General features: G+C 41.5%; 2 protein-coding genes across 5 annotated transcripts in view; one reads left to right on the forward strand and one right to left on the reverse strand.

The window, feature by feature from the left end:
• txndc16 (thioredoxin domain containing 16) lies at positions 1-21,724 on the reverse strand. Of its 3 annotated transcripts, none has more exons than XM_019351695.2 (20): positions 21,267-21,724; positions 20,776-20,946; positions 19,398-19,480; positions 19,242-19,315; positions 18,170-18,244; positions 17,828-17,949; positions 17,300-17,390; positions 11,121-11,289; positions 9,188-9,357; positions 9,044-9,104; positions 8,842-8,953; positions 8,574-8,720; positions 8,170-8,229; positions 7,603-7,801; positions 7,235-7,371; positions 4,821-4,899; positions 4,197-4,338; positions 2,403-2,590; positions 2,065-2,255; positions 1-685 (listed from the first exon to the last, which is right to left on the reverse strand). In XM_019351695.2, exons 2-20 carry the CDS (start codon positions 20,930-20,932, stop codon positions 480-482), a joined length of 2,463 nt encoding a protein of 820 aa, XP_019207240.1. In that variant the 5' UTR covers positions 20,933-20,946; positions 21,267-21,724; the 3' UTR covers positions 1-479. The 3 variants fall into 3 exon arrangements, with proteins under 3 accessions (XP_019207240.1, XP_025758761.1, XP_005450150.2); XM_025902976.1 differs by having other exon boundaries at positions 4,821-4,896; positions 8,809-8,953; positions 21,267-21,723; XM_005450093.4 differs by having other exon boundaries at positions 8,809-8,953; positions 21,267-21,723.
• gpr137c (G protein-coupled receptor 137c) overlaps positions 20,802-24,034 on the forward strand; it is a 17,258-nt gene continuing 14,025 nt past the window's right edge. Inside the window, exons 1-2 of one of the 2 annotated variants that reach the window (XM_005449956.4) lie at positions 20,802-20,939; positions 23,283-23,739. In XM_005449956.4, the coding sequence (XP_005450013.1) occupies positions 23,365-23,739 (375 nt within the window). In that variant the 5' untranslated portion in view covers positions 20,802-20,939; positions 23,283-23,364. Of the gene's footprint in view, positions 20,940-22,876; positions 23,740-24,034 lie in introns of those variants that run through there. The other variant, XM_019351697.2, reaches the window with a different exon arrangement.

The following is a 24,034-nucleotide window of genomic DNA, read 5'->3' on the forward strand; positions in this document are numbered from 1 at the left end:
TTTTCCAAAGGTTTATGAGTTACAACGAAATTAAGAGACAGTTTACTGACTGACACATAATTATTTCAGATAACTGGCACATGAGCAGCTTTAAAAACAAAAACAAACAAAAACAGCCAATCAGATGCAACTACAAAGTTAAAGGAGTCACAAAATCACAGCAGTAAGAAATCAGACAATGAAACACTCTCTATAAAAAAATGAAAAAATAACATCCAGGAACAACTGAAAGGTTTAATAGCCAGCATGTCACATTAAAACACAATGGCAAAAATATTATTATAATAATAGAAAAAGAACACAAAAATATATCAGTATGAAGGGTGTCTTAAAATTCAGTGTCATTTAACGTGTGCTTTCCTATAATAATCTCTCATTAAATACTCAGTAACCCAACATTTAAGCTGTATATTAGTAATAGAAAAGAAAACTTAAAGAAACAGACAAATCAGATCAGCAGTGTTCTTTCCATCTGATGTTCAGAGTTCAGAGTGAGCGTGACGATTGTCATTTGTCATGTCCTCTACCACTACATGTTCTTTCACATTAACCTCTTCCTCATTCACTTCTTCCTCCTCCTCCTTAGGAGTTTGCTGCTGGGCGGAGTCAGGTTCCTGCATGTCCATAATTTTCAAGAAGTCATAGAACTCAAAAGCAGGTGGCCAGCTATCCTCATCCAGCAAACCTACAGAACAAAAATATTTAATTATAATGTGAAGTTTCATACAGAATTAAAATGTAAGATGAATCATATTGTTAAAAGCATATTTGTCTTACGATTAGAAAGTAAAACACAGGAATTTTCACAGGAATGTTGATACCTGGTGTCAGAGTGCTGAAACATCAGTTTCTTTTGTGTCTTAAGATAGATAAGATAAGATAACTCTTTATTGTCATTGCACAGTCATACATAGTACAGTAGTACAATGAAATAGGAAAACTGTCCTACGTCGGCACTACATGTAACACAACACGACACGATACAACACATCACAACGCAACACAAACAACACAACCAACACAACACAGTATAATAACTTAGTAATAAAAAAGAAGAATAAGTGTATTTGTATTGCACACTGTTATTATTGCACATTAATTATTATTGCACCTTGTTATAAATATAAATATTATTATTATTACTGTTTTTACTGTTGTTAACGGTAAGTCCAGGTAGGTAGCCAGTCAGGTCAGCTATTTGCATTGATCAGGGCTGTTGCCCTGTTGTAAAAGCTGTCCTTGAGTCTGTTTGTCCGGGACCTCAGCAGCCTGAACCTCCTGCCAGACGGCAGCAGCTTAAACACCCGGTGTCCTGGGTGTGTACCGTCCCGTAGGATGCTGCGTGCCCTCTTGAGACAGCGAGTGCTGTACAGGTCCTTCAGGGAGGGAAGAGGATGTCCAATGATTTTTTGGGCCATATTGATGACCCTCTGAAGTGCCTTTCTGTGTGCTGTGGTGCAGCTGGAGAACCAAACACCGATGCAATATGTCAGCACACTTTCAATGGAGCAGCGGTAGAAGACGGTCAGCAGCTCCTTCTTCAGGTCCATTTTTCTGAGGATTCTCAGAAAGTGGAGACGCTGTTGGGCCTTCTTTAAAACCGCAGAGATGTTAGAGCTCCATTGGAGGTCTGTGTCTATGTTCACACCCAGAAACTTGAAACTGGAGACCCTTTCCACACACTCCCCGTTGATGCTGACAGGCTGCAGCTCAGACTTCCTCCTTCTGAAATCAACTACCAGTTCTTTTGTCTTGTTGGTATTGAGGTCCAGGTTGTTATCTACACACCAATCTGACAGCCTCTGAACTTCAGCTCTGTACGCCGTCTCATCTTCCCCAGAGATGAGCCCCACCACGGTGGTATCATCTGCAAACTTGATGACTACCTTAAAGATTGAAATCTTTAAGGTAATCTTGCACATTTCTACTCTCAATTCTGCTTTTAAGAGTGACCGGTTCATTAACTGTCTGTAATAAGGCAGAATTATAGCTGTATAGCATAGCTGTCTTGGAATTTATGGGACTGTAAACTCAGCTTTAAGCTTTCGGTTTTCTCCTCCTTACCTGTTGGTGACTCAGTACCATCCTCGACCCTTTGCAGCCAGTGAAGGACTGAGGAGGCCACTATGGGGGTGTTGGGTGGGTACTGGTAGATTTGGTCTCCAGAGGGCAAGTGTGTGAGGACTAGTGCAGGAAGAGGGGGCATAGAGCCTACGTATGACCCCAGGATGGACATACCAGCTGGAGTGCGTCCACTGAAACAAAATATATAATAATTGTCAAGATAACATGGACAGCATTAACAAAAAATACAAGAAAACTGTCAAGTATAAAAGTGGGGATTTTGGATTGTGTATGTGATGGAAGAATGGAGGAGCAAATAAGCAGAAATAGAAACGTACAGATGGATCCAGCAGGCCAAATATCGCTCCATCTTTTCCCCTCCCGACTCTACTACTGTTCTCATCTCCTTCACCAGCGCCTGGTTCTGCCTCCGCCCAATCTTGTCCTCCTCCTCTCCCACAAACAGAAGGAGTAGGGCTTTGCCCAGCAAGAAGAAGGATGGCAGATTTTCTACAGTCAGCTCAGGCTGGGGATAGAAATCATGAAAAGGGGGCAAAGAAGTGCCAATTAACCCAAAGACTTCAAATATCTGCATTTTCACAAACTCACAGTCATCACACTACAAACCAGATACAACACAGGCCAGTTAAATGAACAACATCCCAAATGAAATAACACTAGCAGGGATTTTTCTGATGGTGCAATTCTCCTTGAATTATATATGACACATTTCAGTCCAGGTCACTCTCTCACCATCATAAATAACACATAAGCAAGTGTTAATGTCTCCATTTAAATCGTTTTATCGAGTCATATTCTGTGATTGATTGGCGTGAGGTCATCAGCACAGCCAGAGGGGAGAATGTGTCATTGACTGGACTTTTGATCCCAAGCTCCATGGAAGCATTTCCACAGCAGGAATCAGACCCTTAACCCATCTTATCATCCCTCATCTTTCCCCTCCCCCACAGTACCACTAAAAAAGACAGGCGCCCACATTTCAACAGTCCAACAAACACTCAAAGGGAGAGTCGAACTGGAGCTATGGAGCAATATCTGCACTGATTGTTTCCATGCCAGGTCAAAGCATTGCTCTGACCTGGCACGACCTCTGTATTTGGAAAGCCGTAACTAAACCACATGTGAAGTCCATTACCTGAGACTATGATACTATGAACACGCCATAGTGGCTTTTATAAACATTCAAGAATTTATAGCTGTGTATTTTCAAGTGGGATTAAGGAGGTCCTCAAAGGCTTTATCAGGCGACGCCCTCCAGCTCGCACTGGAACGGTTCGCAGCTGAGTGTGAAGCGGTGGGAATGAGAATCAACACCTCAAAATCTGAAGCCAAGAAAAGGGTGGAGTGCTCACTCTGGGTCAGGGAGGAGTTCCTGCCCCAAGTGGAGGAGTTTAAGCATCTCAGGTACTTGTTCACCAGTGACGGGAGAAGGGAGCAGGAGATTGACAGATGGATTGGTACAGCTGCAGTGATGCGCACGCTATATCGGTCCGTTGTGGTGAAGAGAGAACTGAGTGTAAAAGCAAAGCTCTCAGTTTACTGGTCGATCGATATCCCTACCCTGACCCTATGATCACGAGGGTAGTGATCGAAAGAACGAGATCGCGGATAGAAGCAGTGGAAATGAGCTTCCTCCGAAGGGTGGCTGGCTTCTCCCTTTGAGATAGGGTGAGAAGTTCAGCCATCCAGAAGGGCCTCAGAGTAGAGCCGCTGCTCCTCCATGAGCAACATGAGCGCTTCCTGGGTGACGTGTTTTGGGCATCTCCCATTGGGACGAGGCCCCGGGGCAAACCCAGGACACACTGGAGAGATTATATCTCTCGGAAGGCCTGGGAATGCCTTGGTGTTCCCAGGCCAAGCTGGAAGAGGTGGCCGCGGAGGGGAAGGTCTGGGCTTCGCTGCTTAAGCTGCTGCCTCCACGACCCGGCCCCAGATAAGAGGAAGAAGATGGATGGATTATAGTGATTAAAATCAAGCTGAACTTAGTTATTCACTCACTATTCCTGACTAGATGATTGCAATGAAACAAGTCATCCAACTTAAATTTGAGATTAATTTAGCAAAAAATGATAAAGACAAGTGTATTCACACACACATGCACTCTGGTTTACCATTGGGTGGAGCAGCGCAGTGTTAATGTGTGTGAGCAGCTCTTCAGCAGTTGAGGAGGCAGGCAGTGTGAAAGGATGAGTGTGTGTCCTCCAAGATGGAAACACTAACACTGCGGGAAGGTCTACACTGTGGTCTGCAGCCCTGCATAGTCACCATGCATACACACACACACACACACACACACACACACACACACACACACACACACAATATAAGTAAAACTAATAAACAATATTTTAAATGGTTAAAGTTCAAATATTAAACATCGGAAACACAGCTAAGTTTTTATGACAGGTATGTCTAAACCTTTACAAAATGTAACTACAACATTGATTAAAGTGTCTTTAATCAATGCTATAAAGCCAGGTTGGATTATAGTAGGTACGTGTAGGATTTCCACCCCTCAAAAACAAACTGCTTAACTGTCCATCTCTTAAAGCCTTTAAAAGCAATTGGAAATCCTGCATTTCAAAGTTAAGAAAACAGACAACTCACAGAACCATATTTTGTACTTTTCAAACTTCAGCTACAGTGTGTTTTTAAAACTTCTAGTAATTTAGGACTTTAAACTCGAAGAGGCAGTTTGCCAATTTGCCTCAATCTTGAAATGGTAGAGCTCGTACCATTTCTCTGCCAGTTCATCTGTCAGCAGTCCAGTCAGTGCTTCTCCTCTCAGGGACTTTGCTGCTTCGGTAAACGCTGCTAAACATGGCAATAAAGAAAAATTTGGAAAGAAAGAGTACGTAATAGGGATACTGGAAACACAATGTCTATTTAAAACAACAAAGAGGAAAAGACTAAAAAAGACTAAAATCAACAATGAGCAAAATCTGAACTCATTCGTCTGTGTTGTCCAGAACTGAATGAAAGCACAACAACGAGCTGCATTGTTAGATCAGGTGATATATTTCCACGTTACCATGAACACTCATACTGCAATTTATTTTGACCGATCGCTCAACTGTCGCAGTGGATGCACCAAGCAAGCAGCCTCAGTGATATCAATGTGAAACTCCTGGGTGACTTCCTTCTGGAAGATTATCTTGTTAATAATTTTACCTCCTCATTATGTACGACTCTCAATACTGTAGCTCCTATGAAAAAGAGAGCTTCCCTTCATTGGCTCCCTGTTAAATCCAGAATTGAATTCAAAATCCTGCTCCTCACATACAAGGTCTTAAATAATCAGGCCCCATCTTATCTTAATGACCTTGTAGTACCATATCACCCTATTAGAGCACTTTGCTCTCGCACTGCAGGCCTACTTGCTGTTCCTGGAGTATTTAAAAGTAGAATGGGAGGCAGAGCCTTCAGTTTTCAGGCCCCTCTTCTGTGGAACCAGCTTCCAGTTTGGATTCGGAGACAGACACTATCTCTACTTTTAAGATTAGGCTTAAAACCTTTTGCTAAAGCATATAGTTAGGGCTGGACCAGGTGACCCTGAATCCTCCCTTAGTTATGCTGCAATAGACGTAGGCTGCCGGGGATTCCCATGATGCATTGAGATTTTCCTTTCCAGTCACCTTTCTCACTCACTATGGGCGTTTCTCAATATGTGTACTTGTGCATACTTGCGTTCTCGTGTACTCGTGATACGTCATCAGTCGGAGACCAAGTACTGTTCCAATTCGAAGTACGCATCAAGCCGAGAACGCGAAAAAGTCCCGGATGTGTTCTCGCTCCGCCCGTTTTATCGAGCATGCATCGGTGTGGACTTGGTACAGCTAAATATCCCAGAATGCATTTCGTCCAAAACTCAATAGCGGATTCCCGGCACATCGTTTTCAACCCCCCCCCGCTCGTGGTCTTCTCACTACTCGGGTTAAAGAAACCCCAGCAGCTGTCTATAGTATTGAGTGTCCACTAGAATAGAAATAAAAGCGTTCTAACATCTCACCTGCTTGTTTTTATTAAGGTATGTACACGTATGTACATGTACACTATTTTTATTAATAGAGGTTTCACTACTGAGGTTAAAAATGATATATAAGTCACTTAGATCACTTCTAAATGTTAATGTTTGGTTTATTTCAGTGTTTTATTTGTTCCTGAGTAAACCGGTTTGGCTGTGATTACAGTTAAGCTTCATAACATGTTACTCACAGTTAAATTAAGAGGGGACGGCAGTAAAAACTCCGGACCTGTGACATCATCACGTACGCAGGTGTTCCAATTGTACATATCGCGAGTCCGTGCTCGCGTTCACGGCGGGTACGTACTCCCGTGCGTTCTCGGCGAGTACGTACTCACCGAGAACGCACGGGAGTACGTACTCGCGTACTTGAGAATTGAGAAACGGCCTATGTGTTAATAGACCTCTCTGCATTAAGATGGCCACCCTCCCTGAGCCTGGTTCTGCCGGAGGTTTCTTCCTGTTAAAAGGGAGTTTTTCCTTCCCACTGTCGCCAAAGTGCTTGCTCATAGGGGGTCATATGATTATTGGGTTTTTCTCTGTATCTATTATTGTAGGGTCTACCTTACAATACAAAGCACCTTGAGGTGACTGTTGTTGTGATTTGTTGCTGTATAAATAACATTGAAATTGAATTTATTGTGACGAAGCAGACAGACACCTACTTTCCCCTTCGATTGTTTACCACTCCCATTCATATAGTGATCATGTGTAGTGATCTGCCCTTTATTTATCACCCCCACTTTCCAAACACCAAGATAGCAATAGTAAAAACACTCATCTCATCGCTTTAAAACAGGGGTTCACAAACCAACAGAGGTCACAGTAGCTAAATGCATCTTTTATATATTAGCCAGAGTAAGTATTAGCTGATTACACCTACTCCGTTACTGTAAACACAATGCTAACACTGAGATAGCTATGAATGTGAATGAGTACAGACAACAGTGCTAATTCACAGCTACACAACACCTCCAATTATTTCTCCTCCACTCCCTTAAAAGTTCTTGTTTTGATTGCAGTTACTGGGAGATCTTCATAACTAGTATAACCATAACTAGTAGAAGTTTAGCATTTGCATTGAGGCTTCCCTTGCATCAACAATGGACAATAACAACATCTTACCTGTTTGTGCCTGGGCCTCAAACAATCCCACAACTCTGTCAAGCTGGTACCCCGCTAGCTCAGGATGAGGCACTTCCAGAAGGAATGATTGTGCTTCCTCTAGCGTGGACAGAAGAACAGGAGAAGCTACACGGCTTCTGGTTAAAAAAATCAAGTCCACACAAACACACGTGTACATGTAAGTAGACTGACATTAGAAAGACAGCGCTACAAAACTAAACACACCTCCATTTCTATTTCAGGTTAAAGGGAAAGGATTGTACAAGTACACTAACTGCTATTTCAATAACTTCATCAGTCCTTGATTTGGACCCGATTGAGGTTAAAGGCTTATATATGACTTCAAAGTTATATTCATGTTTTCTCACATCATGATGAAGCGATGTAGTGCCTCACTACCCAGCATTCCTCTGAAGTGCTGGGCCGGATGCTGGGGGTGGAGAAACAAGACACTGGGAAAGGCAGTAATTGGCTGGAAGGGGACGGCACTGCCTGGCTGAGCGGCGCAGAGGTCGGTCCATTCACCGCAGTCGACCACACTCATCTGAACTTCGTTGACCTCTGAGTCTTAAGGTCAGTGAGAGCAAATCATCAGATGATGAGTGAACTTTCTATCCATCGTTGCTATTAATCAAGTTTTGAAATAACAGCAAATGAGGCCTGAATATTACGTCTGCCTAGATAAAAACCCTTCATGGTTAAGGCAAAAGGACAATTCATTCAGTACATGGGTTTAGACGACTGTATGTTGGTTCACAAGGGGGTTTCATCTTTTGTGAATTTAGGCAAACTGTAAAGCACAATAATAGGAGTCATAACTGACATGGTACTGCCATCCAAACACTCTTCTGTCCATTCAAATACAGATCTCTGTTTTGACGTCTGCTAAAATAAACAGTGGAAACAGGCCAAAAAAAAAAAACCTGCTTGTTTACCTGCAAGTCTCTCTGCAACTTCAATGAAAGAGCTGAGAAAAGCCATTGAAACAGCATCCCCTGGTGGGAGAAAACAGAAACTGCAATTCACTTGCATTTCCTGTTCAAGAGGAAAACTTTTTTTTTTTTAAACATAAAGTATGCCTGGTTCATATAACAGACATTATATGAAAGAGATGAATTCTAAAACAGTAAATATGGGGGTAGAAGTATAACTTCCAGGGGAGGGAAAAGGGCTTTATAAAGAGTGTTAGAAGTAAATGAATGAGCAACATTTTTTAGTTTTATATCAGATTTGTCTGATGATTCTATACATGTAGTTTCTCTGTCCTGGTAAATACTGAATTTGTTGTATTAACTGCCTAAAGTGCCAAGACGCCTCTAAAGCAGTGACTCTGTCTTACATTTGAGGTAGAAGAGCACCACTGTGAGGCTACTCTGTGCTACTGCACTGTGAAAGTTGTCAGATGTCAGTTGGGTAACTGAATCCATGTCCGGTAAGGTGCCTCTGTTTTCAAAAACTGCCGCTGCGATTTCATCGTCCAGCTTGCCTGGAGACAGATGCAGACACAAAAAAGATAAACTCCTGTTCTCATTCTTCCTTTTGTTCACGCTTCTTTCACTCTTGAGTCCGTTTACCAAAATGTGAATCTTCCTCATCGTCATCCACACCTTCGTTGTCCTCTTCATCATCATCCTCCTCCTCTTCATCTTTTTCTTGATCTGCGAACAGCACCAACACCTCGTCGAGGCTGTTTAAGGTCAAATACTTTACTTCTAAACTCTGGAGGTGCACACACACAAACAAAGACGTGGCTAAGAATAACAGGTACTCTCCTTCTGTGTATTATCTTGTGCCATGTTAGTGTCACACCTTCTCAGGCAGCCTGTAAGCAGCATTGTACTCATCAGGGGTTTTCACTGCAGGGCTCTGCCTGGAAACACACAAACCCATAAAAGAAATGATCTTAATGTCTTCATATCCATGCTCGTACAGGTAGCTGGAGCTGTTGCACACCTGTGTACAAGCAGCAGCAGGGCGAGGCCTCGCAGCCTCCAGGCCAGCGTGGTGGCCGTATCCAGGTCCAGGTGCTCGGTTGCGGGATGAGAGAAGAGGAAGACCTGGGGAGTCTGCTGGTAGGGGAACTGGGGGGGCTGGACTGAGGAGGGGTCGTCGTACACCTCGGTCTGGTAAGGAAGAGACACAAAGTGTTAAGAGATTCTACTCATGGTGGTAGGGTGGCCCTTTTGTGCAAAACATGCACATGGTTACTTTTTTTTGTAAATTTGGTAAATTGTACTTTGCTTTTTTCTAAAGGTCTACTTACAAAACACAGCTGCAATGACAGCACAATAACCACATGATCTAATATGCTGTTTTCCTGTTAAAAGGGTGTTTTTTCTTCCCGCTGACGCCAAGTGCTTGCTCGTAGGTGGTGATCTGATCGTTGGGGTTTTCTCAGTATTACTGGAGGATCTTTATCTTACAATATAAAGCATTTGTTATCATTTGACACTATAAAACTAAATTGACTTGAATTGTGAACTGTGAAGAAGCTTGCGTAGTGAGTCTTATATTGTTATTAAAGCTGCTTTTACAGGAAGGATCGAGTAAGTCCAACTTTTATTCGCATCTCAGAAACATTAGCCTACAGGTAACTGAAAGAAACGTCACGATATGTGACTACTATAAACAAAGAGAACAGGTGGCTGTGTTCTCCTTTTTCTTATGTTCACTAGCCCCATCAGCAACATCTCCACTTAGAGACACATCAGTAGTTTTGTCTCTTGCATTATTTCATACACTTGTTGCTTCTTAATGACTGAACTCCTGAATTTCTTTTTGATCTTACTCTTTTGTTTTGGACTGCTGAGTTTAACAGGTTAAGAAGCTATAATAAGGTCAAAGTTTAGTTGTCAGTGTCATGAAGGTTGGTCTATTTTACCCTGGCTAAATCACTGTGGTAACTTATGCTGAAGCCCAGCTTCTCACCGAATCTTTCACTTAAAATATATTTTAGATCAGGGATGCCTACTATGAGGCTTGGGGGCTAGAAATGACCTGCCAAAGTGTCCAATCTGGTCAACTGGAAAATGTACTACGGTGGGGACATCCCCGCTTTAGAGCTATAAAGATTCAGTGCTAAAGAAGTACACTTTATACATGAAAGTTGTTAAGCTGTACCTTACTAATCCCACTGATTGAAGACTAGCCAAAGAGTTACAGCAGCTGGAATTGCACCTAACAGAGATCAGATTAGAAAAGTGATCAGTTACATCTGTTGGCCACTTCTTGCCAATAATCTTCATTTATTAAAATAAATTTCACTTTGACCTGGCAACAAAATAAAGCATTCTCAATGTTTCCTCTATGAGCTTGTGGGAGAGTGAACACACTGACTAAATAATTAAATGTATCCGAGGTGTCAGAGTGCTGATGTGCAGCTGTCACATTAGAAACAAACAGCAGGAATGAGAGGGCATTGAGAAATAAAACACTTATACAACTCAAGACAGTATTCTGTTTTTTTGGCGTGTTTGTGAAGATCAGAAATTGAGAAGATTAACAACAAACTGCAGCACCGCTGTCTTGTCTTATTTGCATAGATCTGTATCACCAAATGAGCACACACACCGAGCCTAAAGCAGAAAGAAAACGGATAACAACCCTTATCTCTGACTAGGGTTTTGTCAAGTCAGCTAATGCAAACAAAACTGAACCATGAACTTCCTTCGTGATATATCACTCTGTTTGCACAACGCCAACAACTTGATGACATTTTATACGCCAAACAACCTGATAAATTTTGCATGAATTTACAAAGTAATCCTGTCAGTGAACAGCATTTATGTTATTCAGATCCTGCAACACAGCTGTTAAGTCTGTACCATAAGACTTTTCATGAAAAGTGATTTTAAGTTTAACTGATTATAATATTTCAACAGCTTACAACTAGTGGAGCCTCCATGAGCTGCAGGAAGGAGTGGAGGCTTAAGGTGGACAGGGGTTTCCTCATGCGGGTCAAAGGGCAGCGCTCAGAGGTCATTGGGATCATGAACCCACTGTGAACTCTGCAGTGGAGGAACCACACTCGAGACAAAGGAGACGATTCGTTTACACTGAAAGACACAGAGACAACTTCCTGAAAACACAGACTAACATCAAACACATTCATACTGTCGGGTCTTTAGTTTATAACATGAGAAATTACATGATTCCTTTTCTTTGTATCCACACTTGTGTGTCTGTTTATGCATTTCCAGCAGAATGTCAGACTTTTTATATTTTCTCCAAAGTATTTCTGTTCTTCATTTCCTATCAGAAAGTCTTCATCTGTCTTTATGTTCCTGTAATGTAACATGTTAAGGAGGAAGCAGATGTGCCCCTGTTTGAGGTGCCATTTGTCTGTTTACCAGAAAGAAACTACCATTCATAGTTAAACTTGGAGACCTTTAGTTGATTTACGTTTTTTACAACTCTGTGCCCCCTTAGTGGGATAACTGTTGTTGGGTGAGTCAAAATTATCCTGGGTATGTTAAAAGCCGGTGTCGAATGACAGTCCCTTTGGTTTTCACAGCCATGTGAGTTTAAGGTTTTGGGCATGTATCTCTGAGGTCACAAGGCCACAGCGGCCACATCAGCTGTCATCTTAAACTTTCAGTAAATGTCACGCGAGCTGCTGTAGCTTGAACTACATATGCTGCACAGCTGTAGGACACTTTGCAAAGAGCCTCAATCTCAGCTTCTTCTTTTCTATGTTGTGTCTTACATAATCATTGCTATACAGTGCATCCAGAAGGTATTCAAAGCGCTTCACTCGTTCCACACTTTGTCATGTTACAGCCTTATCTCCAGCTGGATTCAGTTCATTTATTAGCTGAAAAACTCAATTCAATTCAATTCAATTTTATTTATATAGCGCCAAATCACAACAAAAGTCGCCTCAAGGCGCTTTATATTGTACAGTAGATAGCACAATAATAAATACAGAGAAAAACCCAACAATCATATGACCCCCTATGAGCAAGCACTTTGGCGACAGTGGGAAGGAAAAACTCCCTTTTAACAGGAAGAAACCTCCGGCAGAACCAGGCTCAGGGAGGGGCGGGGCCATCTGCTGCGACCGGTTGGGGTGAAAGAAGGAAAACAGGATAAAGACATGCTGTGGAAGAGAGACAGAGATTAATAACAGATATGATTCGATGCAGAGAGGTCTGTTAACACATAGTGAGTGAGAAAGGTGACTGGAAAGGAAAAACTCAATGCATCATGGGAATCCCCGGCAGCCTACATCTATTGCAGCATAACTAAGGGAGGATTCAGGGTCACCTGGTCCAGCCCTAGCTATATGCTTTAGCAAAAAGGAAAGTTTGAAGCCTAATCTTGAAAGTAGAGATAGTGTCTGTCTCCCGAATCCAAACTGGAAGCTGGTTCCACAGAAGAGGGGCCTGAAAACTGAAGGCTCTGCGTCCCATTCTACTTTTAAATACTCTAGGAACAACAAGTAAGCCTGCAGAGCGAGAGCGAAGTGCTCTAATAGGGTGATATGGCACTACAAGGTCATTAAGATAAGATGGGGCCTGATTATTTAAGACCTTGTATGTGAGGAGCAGGATTTTGAATTCAATTCTGGATTTAACAGGAAGCCAATGAAGGGAAGCCAAAACAGGAGAAATATGCTCTCTCTTTCTAGTCCCTGTCAGGACTCTTGCTGCAGCATTTTGGATCAGCTGAAGGCTTTTCAGCGAGTTTTTAGGACATCCTGATAATAAAGAATTACAGTAGTCCAGCCTGGAAGTAATAAATGCATGAACTAGTTTTTCAGCGTCACTCTGAGACAGGATATTTCTCATTTTAGAGATGTTGCGCAAATGGAAGAAAGCAGTCTTACATATTTGTTTAATATGTGCATTGAAGGACATGTCCTGGTCAAAAATGACTCCAAGGTTCCTCACAGCATTACTGGAGGCCAAGGTAATGCCATCCAGAGTAAGAATCTGGTTAGATACCATATTTCTAAGATTTTCAGGGCCGAGTACAATAACCTCAGTTTTATCTGAATTAAGAAGCAGAAAGTTAGCGGCCATCCAGGGCTTTATGTCTTTAAGGCATTCCTGCAGTTTAACTAATTGGTGTGTGTTATCTGGCTTCATGGACAGATAGAGCTGCGTGTCATCTGCATAGCAGTGAAAATTTATGCTATGTCTTCTAATGATGCTGCCTAGGGGAAGCATGTACAATGTAAATAGAAATGGTCCTAGCACTGAACCCTGTGGAACACCATAATTGACCTTAGTGTGTGAAGAGGACTCTCCATTTACTTGAACAAATTGGAGTCTATTAGACAGATATGATACAAACCACTGCAGTGCAGTACCTGTAATACCTACAGCATGTTCTAATCGCTCTAATAGGATATTATGATCAACAGTATCAAACGCAGCACTAAGGTCTAGCAGGACAAGCACAGAGATGAGTCCACTGTCAGAGGCCATAAGAAGATCATTTGTAACCTTCACTAAAGCTGTTTCTGTGCTGTGATGAGCTCTGAAACCTGACTGAAACTCTTCAAATAAGCCATTCCTCTGCAGATGATCTGTTAGCTGTTTGACAACTACTCTTTCAAGGATTTTTGATATGAAAGGAAGGTTGGAGATTGGCCTATAATTAGCTAAGACAGTTGGGTCTAGAGATGGCTTTTTGAGTAAAGGTTTAACTACTGCCAGCTTAAAGGCCTGTGGTACATAGCCGATTATTAGAGATAGGTTGATCATATTTAAGATTGAAGCATTAATTAATGGCAGGACTTCTTTGAGCAGTTTTGTAGGAATGGGGTCTAAAAGACACGTTGATGGTTTGGAGGAATTAATTATTGAAGTTAACTCAGAAAGATCAATTGGAGAAAAAGAGTCTAACTTAACATCGATGGTACTAAAAGTAGCTGTAGATAATATTACATCTGTGGGATGATTATTGGTAATTTTTTCTCTAATGGTTAAAATTTTATTTGTGAAGAAGTTCATGAAGTCATTACTAGTTAACGTTAAAGGGATTGTTGGCTCAGTAGAGCTCTGACTTTTTGTCAGCCTGGCTACAGTGCTGAAGAGAAACCTGGGGTTGTTCTTATTTTCTTCAATCAGTGACGAATAGTAAGATGTTCTGGCTTTGCGGAGGGCTTTCTTATAAAGCAGCAAACGATTTCTCCAGGCTAAATGATGATCCTCTAAATTTGTGACACGCCATTTCCTCTCCAGCTTACGAGTCATCTGCTTTAGGCTACGTGTTTGAGAATTATACCACGGAGTCAGGGACTTTGGATTTGAGGCTTTAGTTTTCACAGGAGCTACAGTATCCAGAGTCGTACGTAGTGAGGAGGTAAAATTATTAACAAGATAATCGACCTCTGTTGGAGTAGCGTTCAGGTAGCTGCTCTGCTCTGTGTTGGTACAGGGCATTGAAGATGATAACAGTGGGTGGATTATATTCTTAAACTTAGTTACAGCACTTTCAGAAAGACATCTACTGTGATAAAGTCTACTCTCCACTGCTGTGTAATCAATTATTGTAAATGTAAATGTTATCAGGAAATGATCAGACAGCAGAGGGTTTTCAGGAAACACTGTTAAATGTTCAGTTTCTATGCCATATGTTAAAACAAGATCTAGAGTGTGATTAAAGTGGTGGGTGGGTTCTTTTACATTTTGAGAGAAGCCAATTGAGTCTAATAACAGATTAAATGCAATGTTGAGGCTGTCATTTTTAGCATCTACATGGATGTTAAAATCACCCACAATAATTATTTTATCTGAGCTGAGCACTAAATCAGATAAAAAGTCTGAGAAATCAGAGAGAAACTCTGTGTAAGGCCCAGGTGGACGATAGATGATAACAAGTAAGACTGGTTTCTGAGTTTTACAGCTGGGTTGGACGAGGCTAAGCATCAGGCTTTCAAATGAATTAAAAGTCTGTCTTGGTCTTTCGTTAATTAATAGACTGGTGTGGAAAATTGCTGCCACACCGCCCCCTCGGCCTGTGCTTCGAGATTTCTGGTAGTTAGAATGACTCGGGGGTGTTGATTCATTTAAACTAACATACTCATCCTGCTGCAACCAGGTTTCTGTAAGGCAGAGTAAATCGATTTGTTGATCAATTATTAAGTCATGTACTAACAGAGACTTGGAGGAGAGAGACCTAATATTTAATAATCCACATTTCACTGTTTTACTCTTTGGTTCAGATGTGGATACTGTATTGTTCTTTCTAAAACTCTACTCACAATACCCGATAACAGCAAAGTGAAAAACATTTGATGTATATTTTTGCAAATTCATTAATAATTAAAAGCAAAACTAAATGTACATATTTTTTCACAGCCTTTGCTCAATACTTTGTTAAAGCACCTTTGGGAAAATTATAGCCTCGAGTATTTTGAGTATGATGCTACAAGACACACTTTTTTGGGGGTAGTTTCTCCTTTGCAGAACCTCTGAAGCTCCAGCATGCAGGATGGGGAGCGTTGGTGCACAGCCATTGGGTTAATCGGGTTAAGTCTGAGCTCTGGCCGGCCCCTCAAAGGTTGGTCCACAGAGTGGTCCCGAAGCCACTTCTTTGTTATCTTGGCTGTGTGCTTCGATTGTTGTCCTGTTGGATGATAACTCAGCAGGTTATCATCAAGGATGTCTCTGTACATAGCTGGTCCTCCAGTTCTTGCTCCAAAAAACCATTCCCACAGCATGATACTGCCACCACCATGCTTCACTGTAGTGATGGTATTGGCCTGGTGATGAGTGGTGCCTGGTTTCCTTCACACACGGCGCACAGCATTCAGGCCAAATCAAAGTTCAGTCCTTGTTTCATCAGACCAGAGAATTTTGTTTCAGGTGCCTTTTGACAAACTACACGTAGGCTGTCATGTGTCTCCTACTGAGCGGTGGCTTACGTCTCGACACTTTACCACACGGGCCTGATTACTGGAGTGCTGCATAAGTGGTTGTTCTCCTGGAGCTCAGTCAGAGCGACTATTGTGTTCTTGGTCACCTCCCTTACTAAGGCTACGTCCACACTAGCCCGGATAGATTTGAAAACGGTGTTTTCGTCTGAAAACGCTCAGCGTCCACACTATCGTTTGTTGGAGTTGTGCGTCCACATTGAAATGGCCGAAAACGCTTACGTTCCAGTACTGCGCATGCGTAAAGTGCAAGAAGATTCGACCTGCCTCATTTCTGTCTGCCGCTTATTTACTTTCCGGCTCTTTGAAACGTGGTGGCAAAATCTTGAGGAAAAGCACCGAGTTTTTTAAATGGACTAACAATGAGGTGGAGTTGCAAAACCGAGTGAGATTTAAAGAATTTGAAGAAAAGCTATCTGGAGCATGTACAAACTGATTAATCTTTAATAGGGCTGTCAAAATTGAGAGCAAACAAAACAACTGCTGTATAATGCCCTCCGCTATCTTAGTTTAATTGGTCACTTGACTGCATCACATGTTTTCAAAAAGTCTCAGTTTTCGCTGTCCACACTGCGACGCGAAAGCACTGTTTTCAAATGTATACGTTTTTGACAGCATTTTCAAAACGCTGCATTTTCCTTGAGCGAAAACGCCGTCTCAATGTGGACGGGAGGCCAAAATGGAGAGAAAACGTCCACACTAATGCGTTTTCGTTTGAAAACGCATTAGTGTGGACGTAGCCTAAGGCCCTTCTACCCTGAGCCCTCTGTGCTCATTGGGACTTTCCCCAGATCTGTGCCTTGATACAATCCTGCATCAGAGGTCTACAGACAGTTCCTTGAACTTTGTGGCCTGGTTTGTGCTTGGTGTGTCTTCTAAATGACATTCAACTGAATTTACTACAGGTGGACTCCAATCAAGTTGTAAAAATACATATGTACATGTTATATTTGTGTGTGTTTTAATACATTTACAAGAAATTCAAGCAAACTAATGTCACTTTGTCATTATGAGGTATTGTGTGTAGAATTTTTTAGTTGAAAACTGAATTTAATCCAACTTGGAAGAAGGCTGTATCATGACAAGATGCTGAACAAGTGAAGTGCTGTGAATACTTCCCAGGTACAAGTGTTGTCATTGACACCTGCTCTGTACACAAAGAAGGGCCAAAAAGAACATACCCTAGGTGCTTCAACACGGGTCCTCCTGTTATGAGAATAAACTGGTATTTGGATCCATACACATAGGCCGTCTCCATAATCGATCTGTGCTCTTAAGAAAAAACAAACAAAGATGATACATTTAATCAACCAATGGGACAACGTGTGTCTTACAAAGTACGATCAAACCTATGAGTAGCTACTAAAAAGTTTACCATCTTTAATTTAGGACTTGGTGATATGACCTCAAATTAACACCATGATTTTCAATTTTGATCACAGAGAGACGGACAACACTCGCACCTGTGGGCAATGTAGAATCACCATCTGCTGGAGTTTTACAGTCAGGTCAGTGTTTGACTTACGCTCTGAGTCATGTGACAACACAAACGGTATGTTTTATAGTTTATATAAGTATTAACAGAAATGAAAAACAAAGAAACAAAAATAACAGACACAGGCAAGATTATGAATGTCAGTTTTGATTCCTTTTCAATTAACTGCCCAGCCTTACATTAATTACTATCCTTCCTGTCCTTCTTCTCATACCTTGTGTTCCCAGACTGCAAACATAACCAAGCACAATGTCTTTCTTCCCTCTGGCTGCCTTTTCCATTGCGAGGAGGTCAGCGTCTGTGTGGACATACTTTATCTCATCACGTAAAATGGCGCTGGAAGAGAAAAGCTGTCTTCAGTTAAATGCCAGAAGTACACGATTCCTCCCGTCTTTCATTTTTTTCCCCAACAAAGCTCACCAAAAGACCAAAAATAATGAGTGACTTTGGTTCTGGTTTAGTCTCAGTGGATCATCTGAATGTATGTGATCCTAAACGGTTCAAAAGTTAAAGTTTCACAAAGGTCTCTACAACACAGAGCATATGGCTTACTTACAACAAGACTTCGGAGACTATCGAGTTGACGTCAAAGATGGTGTCCAAACCAAAACTCAAGAACTCCTTACCGCCTCTAGCAACAGAAAGACAAGGGCAGATTCAACGAGACTGCAACCATGCAGACACAAAAACCCACATGAAGGTTATAATGTTCAGTTTTTATTCTCACTGCTTTTGAAAGTCGCTGATGTAACTTTATGGACACTGAATGTTTTTTTACAGTTACAAATTCTAGTTTTAAAGAGAAGCTGTTAAAAAGTTTACTGCATTACATTTCAGTTTCCATAATACTTTGTCCAGTTCATTACTATATATTAGGGGAGCAGGTAAAAAGGTTGATACAGTAACATTAATAGTGTATCTCGGTGATGATAGCCAGGATAATATCTTCTGTGTTGACTGTTAGAAATACAATGATTGTAAAGTTTTCATTAATATGAGCAGTAGCCCTTTCCACATGTAGTTAGAACTTCCTCTGGACTCTGATGCAGAGCTTGTAGGGTGGATGCCAACAGGTGGCAGCAGATATTTTCATACTGAGGAGCAACAGAAATTGAAGTGGGCGAGAGACCAGTTAGATATAGTTTGGTGGAATAACTTTGCCTGTTTAACACGGCCAACACAGTCAGGATCTGATTGCTCGTGGAGTCAGGAATCGGGTTTAAGGGAAGCTACTTCTTTTCTTTCTTGCTGAGTCAGAGATCAAATTCAAACACAGAGCTAAATTACACCAGTTTTTATATTAAATGTGAACATCACTTGCCAGTGTGAACAAATGCCAGTGAATTAAGTTGGAGATCACAGAGAAAGAGACAATCAGCAGACTTATTGTACTCATTTACAGACTTGAATTGTTATTCTTCCATTCTGTTACTGTAGCTTTGCATGATTCACACTTTAAAATAACCATCACTTATTGTGTCCTGGCTGCTGTAGGTCCCACTTCACCCACAGTCAGAAACAAGCTATTTTAGTTCACTTTGCCCATTCTTTAAGACATCTTTCTTCTGATTGGCTGCCCCTCCATGTTCTGGTAATTTTAGAATGAACACTGAGACTTTACAACCCACCTGAACAAAAAAGCTGTGTGCAGCAGCCGCTCCTCTGAGCAGTACTTGTAAACCAGCTCTTTGTTACAGTTCACCTAAAAAGCAATGATAAAAAGGTGATTCAACGTCAACTTCTATGACTGATGAAGCAAAGCCATCACAGTGGGCTACACTTACCTTACCAACTAGTACTCCATAATCCTGAAGAGCTTCAGCAGACTTCTCCAACTCCACCAGGAACAGAGAGATGGTCGGAGAGACTGGAAACAAAGGAGGTGACAAAGAGAAACGTCTTTCAGACACGCACTGCTTTCCATTAATCTGACTCCACACGTTTTAATGTATGATGAATTTTCTCTTACTCATCTTATGCTACACATTCACATGTATTAAAGATTTAATTTTTTTTTATCAAACTAAACTTTTAAAAACTCTAAACCTTTAAAAAAAATGTTGTTTGACATTATTTAATGACTGAATCTCAATCTGAGAACACATTTCAACATTAAATGTAATTGGATTACAGACTGATTGTAATCCAATTACAAACAGTCTGATTGTAATTGGATTACAATCAGACTGTCTGTAGCTGCTTTGAAAACGTCACTCTAAATACATCTGGTTCAGTTTAGAGTCTTAAAGTCACATCATTTGCAAGATCCAGCTGTGACAGACAGTTTTCCATCAGTGTGACCGATTACAGCACGACTAATAATTGATCATTGATCGGTGTGTAACATACAGTAAATGTTTGCAGTACTGCACACACACAGGGTTAGAGTTATGGACTCTACAGAATTAATTGTGAGCTGGTTATGAATAAACGTGATCGCTGTCTCTGTCCTTATATATTGATGACTGAATAACTGGGAAAGTGTTCATGTTAAGTACACAAAACAGCAAACTCCCGTAAAACTGGCATTTCCGTGTCTGTAAAAACGTAACATGAGCTTTGACAGCAACTTTATTACCTTGGAATTGAATCAAAGTGTCAGTCACCAGGTTCAGGAGAGGAGGAGTCAGAGAGAAACTGTCTCTGTGAACTAAGCCTGCTAGCAGGTCTAGTTCACAGAGTCTGTTACCCTGGCAACTGACTCAGAATTTAATTTAATCGTCTTTCTGCAACAGAAAGCGAGTTTCCCTTATTTATGGTGAAAACAAACTCAGAGATGTTAGCTAATCCTGCTTCCTGGAATAGAGCCCTAGCAGACAGAATGTCACTCACTATTCATGCACAGCCAAAAACAACACATTGACGTTCTGGTAGTCATTTTGGTTTTTCTAACCCTCCAGCATCATCTAGAATCTCTAAAAAGCTCTTCTTCATCTCTTCATGTAGAAGAGATTGCTCTCCTGCAAAAATGCTGCACAGCTACTTATTTCAGTAAACTGATGTCAGGTCAGCACGGCTGCTAATTTCATTAGCATGCTGAACTCATCACTTGTTCAGCACGCTTGCATGTTTCACATCACATGCCTGATAATGAGGAGTGTGGGACCTATGACAAATGTACAGCAGCACAGCTTGAGATAGCATGAGCAGTGAGCGGCCTACCTTGATGCTCAAAATAGATGAACATCATCTTCCCAGAATGCAATTTCTCATAAAAGTCCGCAGCTGTGTATTCAATCAGGTCTGAAGTGTTGGCCTTGTCTGTGCACCGTCCCGACCTCATCCACAGCAGGAAGACAGCAACACACATCCACATCATGGCTGAGGTGTGTTCTTTGGAAGAAACAATACTGTTAAAGGAACACAGTTTTATATATATATATATATATATATATATATATATATAAGCTGCTTCATTGTTCTAATATATATTTAATTATAGAGTTTGTAATACTCTCAGCTTCTGAGATTTCATAACTGCGCAGGGGAGCTGTCATATTTGGGTCCCAAACAAGAAACGGGGACGATTAAGGCTCGTTATTGTTTTATGTGACCCATACCATCTGCTTTAACTGGTTGATATTTCTTGTTCGGCTCAATCAAATGAACAGCAGCACGCAAAAAGTGACAAAAATAAGCATGCTATCTGTTACCTGAAGAAGCAGACTGCAGGAAAACCTTAAGGCTCAACTTTTTCTTTCCAAGAGGTAAAAACCACAGCTAAAGCATTGATGGAGGTAGAAACATTACAACGATAATTATGAGCAAAAAACTATCTTACAAATATAAAACCAAAAGAAATTCCCAAAAACACCGCTTTAAGATTTTCTTAAAAGCTAATTCTTTAGCTAGACTTGTTAGCTACCTATTGATGGATATTCGTGCTAAGGGCTTTAAATAGCTAACAATTAGCTGATATTAGTTTTAAATTTAGAATGTGCATGTCGCTGTATGTCCGCGGGGGATGTAGGCCCCAAACCAAAACTGTTTGCAGCGTTATTTTTCGCCTTGATACACAATGAAATCTAACAAAATAGTTCAACATGCGACTCTCCATTCTTAGCAAAACACTGTCAAATGCTCAGCGTCACGACGGCACTTCCGGGAAGCGTTTCAAAATAAAACCACAATAATAGTTTTTTAAAATTTATTTATACGTGCAAACATACATGAAAATACAGTATATAAGCCAAAAACAAGGACTTTACAGTTATAAAGAGCTTGAAAGTCAATATCTGGTATCTCCAGCTATATTCTTCATCACACCCTCTCTTTCTTGTAATTTTTTTAAGCAGTCCTCAGGAATGGTTCCCCAAGCTTCTTGAATGACATTTAAAGCTCTTTCTTGGGATGTTGGCTGTCTTTTGTTCTGCTTTCTGTCAAGATTATCCACCACTGCTTCAGTAATATCGAGGCCCAGACTCTGGAGACGAAAAAAATCAATGACTGATTAGGTTTTTCTATCCAGGTATGCTTTTATTGCCTTGGCAGTGTGTTTGGGCTCAGTGTCATGATGGAAAATGAAGCTGCTGCCAATCAGATGCGTTCCAGTTTGTATTGCATGGCGGATCTTAATCTAATGATACTTTTCTGCGTTCATAATTCAGTCAATTTTGATAAGATACCCAACACCACTGGTTGAAATCCACCCCTAAACCTTGGCTGTGTACCTCTCTTCTAATCACCTCTGTACAAATTGATGATACTGACGAATATTCCTTTGGAAATGGTCAGGGACAAGGACTGGAGTGAAAATAAATGATAATTCAGTTTATTTAAAAAGTGCTAAATCACAACACAATCGCCTGAAGGCACTTTCTATTATAAAGAAAAAAAAGAAAAGGAGCTGTAACTTCTTGAAAACAAAATAGAAAAACAATTACAGGTTGCTCTCTTTTTTTTTAGTTAACGTAAAGCTAGCATATGCTTTTATATTGAAACCACAGACGTTTTGGTGCCTCTGACTTTTTTCTTTACCCAACTTTCAGCCAACAGTATCTATCTATCTATCTATCTATCTATCTATCTGCTTACGAGAGACACCCACTGGCATCCCTGAACCAAACACATCGTGGAAGGGTTTTGACTTGAGCAAATCACCAATCGCCAGGGGGCGGGAACTTCCGCAGCTGACATCATCGTGACCCAATGAAGAAAGGAAGTTCTGGAGGTTGGGCGGCCTGATGAGCCAATGAAGCGGTGTACTGAAAAGGTGGGCGTGGCACTGACGTTCACTTATGGGGGATCGGAAACCAGCTAGAACCTCCGGCTCAGGAGTCAGATGTTTTCCAATAAAACAAGGCTGGTGAGGAGCCAAGATGGCGGCCTGCGAAGAGCCAGTTTCCGTGTTAATTGAGAGCGAGGGGGCGGGTCTATATAACTGCATCACAGCTGATCTGGAGGTTCCCCCCCCTCCTCAAGTTGTTTTTTTGCAGAGAGCAGCTTTGCAGAGAATCACAAGAGGATCTCTCTCTTGTTTTCTTTCTCCTCTGCCTTGTTATTTTAACCTGGCGCTTTAAAAAACTAAATCCAGCCTTTTTTTTTTCCGTTTTCAGACCCGTAGCGAATTTAAAGCACAGCGCAGTTCCACAATGCCACTTCTTTTCAGAATAAACTGCTTTTCTCGCAATTTTTCACCCGCACCCCCTCGTCTTTTTTGTCACCCACAGTGAATTTAGCCCAGGTCTGACCCACTTTGAAGTGTGTTCGCCTTCACTGCACCTCATGTGTTAGTGCGAGCCGCCGGCGGAGATGTTTTCGGCAGGAGAGGAGGTTCATTCCCAGTTGTTTACCTCACTGAAGGAGTCCTCCGGAGCTGCAGTCTCCCCAGCACTGGAGCTCAGTCTAACTGCCGTGTACACCGTCCTCTACTCCCTCCTGTTTGTTTTCGTCTACCTGCAGCTCTGGCTCATTTTGCACTACGGACACAAGCGTTTCAGCTACCAGAGCGTGTTTCTGTTTCTGTGCCTGCTGTGGGCAGCGCTGCGGACGACGCTCTTCTCTTTCTACTTTAAAAATGTGGTGCAGGCCAACCAGCTGCAGCCTCTGGCCTACTGGCTGCTCTACTGCTGCCCCGTCTGCCTACAATTCTTCACCCTCTGCCTGCTCAACCTCTACTTCACACAGGTAAGGCTCTCTGTGTGTGTGATGTGCAGGGTTTGTGTGAGATACCAGATTTCATAAAACTGCTGACACTGCAGTTTTCCCTTCTTTTGTGTTTGTTTTTTGCTCATTGTACACTCACGATTTTATATTTTAATACCGCTTTATCTTCCAGACAGGTAAATGGCAATGTTTATTTGTCGTGTTGAAAGTCATAGCATACTGACCATACCAGCAGCTGTTAAGCAGTTATCCTTGAATTTGAATTATTATCCAAACTACAGCTCTCGTGAGGCTTTGATGGGACTCCTGTGACCTC

The sequence above is a fragment of the Oreochromis niloticus genome, linkage group LG23, assembly GCF_001858045.2.
Source record: "Oreochromis niloticus isolate F11D_XX linkage group LG23, O_niloticus_UMD_NMBU, whole genome shotgun sequence".
Taxonomy (NCBI): domain Eukaryota; kingdom Metazoa; phylum Chordata; class Actinopteri; order Cichliformes; family Cichlidae; genus Oreochromis; species Oreochromis niloticus.